The following is a 2,631-nucleotide window of genomic DNA, read 5'->3' as shown; positions in this document are numbered from 1 at the left end:
CCGCCCGCCGCATGGGCTCCCTCTCCCGGCTACCTGCCCGCCTGACTGGGCCTCTCTCCCGGCTACTCGCCCTTCCCCTGTCCCGGCTGCCTGTCCGCCCAGCTAGCTCTCTATCTCTGCTAGAGAATACCCTCTCGTGGCTATCTGACCGTCCACCCAGTCCCCTCTCTCGGCTGCCAGACCGTCCATCTGGCATCCTCTCCCTGCTGCCTGACCGCCTGTCTGGCATCCTCTCCCTGCTGCCTGCTCTCCTGAACATCCCCCTGCCACGGATGGATGCCTGCCTAGCCTGCCCTCTGCCTCTGTAAACATATCCTCTGCCACGGCCATCGTCCATCCTGCCCATTCCCCGGCCATGGCCATCATCCATCCTGCCCATTCCCCAACCACCGTCCATCCGTCCCATCCCTCGGCCACCGTCCATCCGTCCCATCCCTCGGCCACGGCCCATTCCCCAGCCACGGCCATCCCCCTGCCCTCTGCCACAGCCATCATCCAGTCTGCCCTGGCCCCTTCCTCTGCTTACTGGTCCCTTGCCTCTATCTTCATGCATAAATGGCCCTTTCCCTCTGCCTTCTGGTCCAGGTAGGCCCTGGGTGCTATCTGAAGCAATTAACTGGCCGTCTGGTGAATCCAAATCCTGATTTCCTGTTACAGGTGTTACCGCACCACCTGTTCTTGCAATACCTGACTGCAAAGCTACAGGGTTACTAGAAAGGGATGTTGATTTCTGGTTCTGAATAGGCGGAGTAGGTGCTTTGGACTCTTCTACTTGCTGGTTAGGATCATGTGAACTCCACGTCCACTTTTTAGGAGGGTCTGAAATAGTTTCTTTGACTTCAGGTTTGGATGGTTCCTGTTGAGTGTTTGTCAGGTCCTCATTCGGCTCAATGGGACCTGCACTCTGTGCATCGGGAGTAGGCTGTGTTCTGCTTACAGTCTGCTGATTGCCAGCTACGTCTGTAAAAGGTTCTTTGTTTTCTGACTGTGAGTCTGTCTGTGACTGCTGCTGCTGCTGTCCCAAATGAGGCCTGGGCCCCCTCCACCGTGGACCACTAGGTCGGGAACCATGTCCATGTGATGTGTTTGTCGAAGTATAAAATTGTGCTGCTGGTCCTCGTGGGATAGTCCCCCATCTACTCGAAGACTGTCCATCTGTATTCTGTCGGTCAAAACGTGACCTGTATCCTTCTGAGCGCTGGGAGTCAAAACGAGGCCCTCTCTGTCTTGAGCCTTCAAATTTGTCATATCCTCTTCCCCGAGGTCCATCAAATCTATAGATGACATAATGGCAATTTTATTCAAATGAACATGTCAAATTAAAATCCTCTAAAAGAGAGTTTCATCCCCCCGCAAAGTCACTTCTAACTGATGAATCCTAGTGTGCCTTATGATCAATCCCAGCTGAACCAGTGCAGAAGCACAGAGGCATGTTCTTCAATTCAATATTGTTCACTGAAGACCAGTTTAAGCCACTTGCAGATTATGTAACCCTAAAAGGAAATTTGGCTTAAGTATCTCGGGACCGAAGCCTGACTGACAAAGAAAGCTGGCAAACTCATTTAAAAGAAAAAAGCTTTCAACTTTTGTTTAACGGAAGTTTTGCTGCAATCAACAACTCTTGTTGAACTTTTGTTTTGACAGTGTGCAACAAGCCCACTTAACTGTGGTGATGAATGCCATCTAGAAAAAAAATCTTTAAATACAGATCCTTTCATAAAGTGCAACAAACTGTGATATCGCCCAGTTCGATGCAAGATAATATGCCTAAAACAAATAAATTTTTATTGTATCACTTTTTTAATTCCTTTTGAGAGCACCTACAACTGCTATTGCTTGAATATGAGGAAATAGGTCGGGCAAACTAATGAAGAATAATTCATGCAATCATATTTAACAAGGCTGATCTAGTAAAAGATCCAATCTTTAGGCATATGCTCAAATACTGATTTACATAATAGACTAGAACAAATCAAATTCATTTTACACAAAATAGAGAACTCATGTCTGAAGTCAAGTTGCTTGGATGTTTGGGATTCACAGTTGCGTCTCACTGGACGGGATCAGGAAGGCCAAAGCACGGCTGGAGCTGAACTTGGCAAAGGATGCAAAGAGTAATAAAAAGGGCTTCTATAGGTATGTCAGCCAGAAAAGGAAGGTGAAAGAAAGTGTACCCTGCTGATGAACACGACTGGCAAACTGGTAACAACAGATGAGGAGGAGGCTGAGGTACTCAACAACTGTTTTGCCTCAGTCTTCACTGGCAATCTCTCTTCCCACACCTCTCAAGTGGATGGACCGCAAGACAGGGACTGGAGGAGCAAAGTCCCTCCCACTGTAAGAGAAGATCAGGTTTGTGACCACCTGATGCACTTGAACATACATAAGTCTATGGGACCTGACAAGATGCATTCTGGAGTCCTGAGGGAATGGGCTGATGTAGTTGCCAAGCCACTCTCCACGATATTTGAAAAGTCATGGCAGTCAGGTGAAGTCCCTGGTGACTGGGAAAAGGGAAACATTGCACCCATTTTTAAAAGCGTAGAAAGGAGGACCCTGGGAACTCCAAGCCAGTCAGTCTCACCTCTGTGCCTGGGAAGATCATGGAACAGATCCTCCTAGAAGCTATGC

At 48.5% G+C, this 2,631-nt stretch overlaps 1 protein-coding gene across 1 annotated transcript in view; it reads right to left on the bottom strand.

Annotated features, from left to right (window-relative positions):
- LOC103913040 (YLP motif-containing protein 1-like) overlaps positions 1-2,631 on the bottom strand; it is a 14,767-nt gene that overhangs the window by 133 nt on the left and 12,003 nt on the right. The window contains exon 5 of the mRNA XM_009319484.1: positions 34-1,274. Within this exon, the coding sequence (XP_009317759.1) occupies positions 34-1,274 (1,241 nt within the window). The remainder of the gene's footprint in view (positions 1-33; positions 1,275-2,631) is intronic.

The sequence above is a fragment of the Pygoscelis adeliae genome, unplaced genomic scaffold, assembly GCF_000699105.1.
Source record: "Pygoscelis adeliae isolate BGI_AS28 unplaced genomic scaffold, ASM69910v1 Scaffold71, whole genome shotgun sequence".
NCBI lineage: Eukaryota > Metazoa > Chordata > Aves > Sphenisciformes > Spheniscidae > Pygoscelis > Pygoscelis adeliae.
This window is presented reverse-complemented; position numbering and strand designations above follow the sequence as displayed.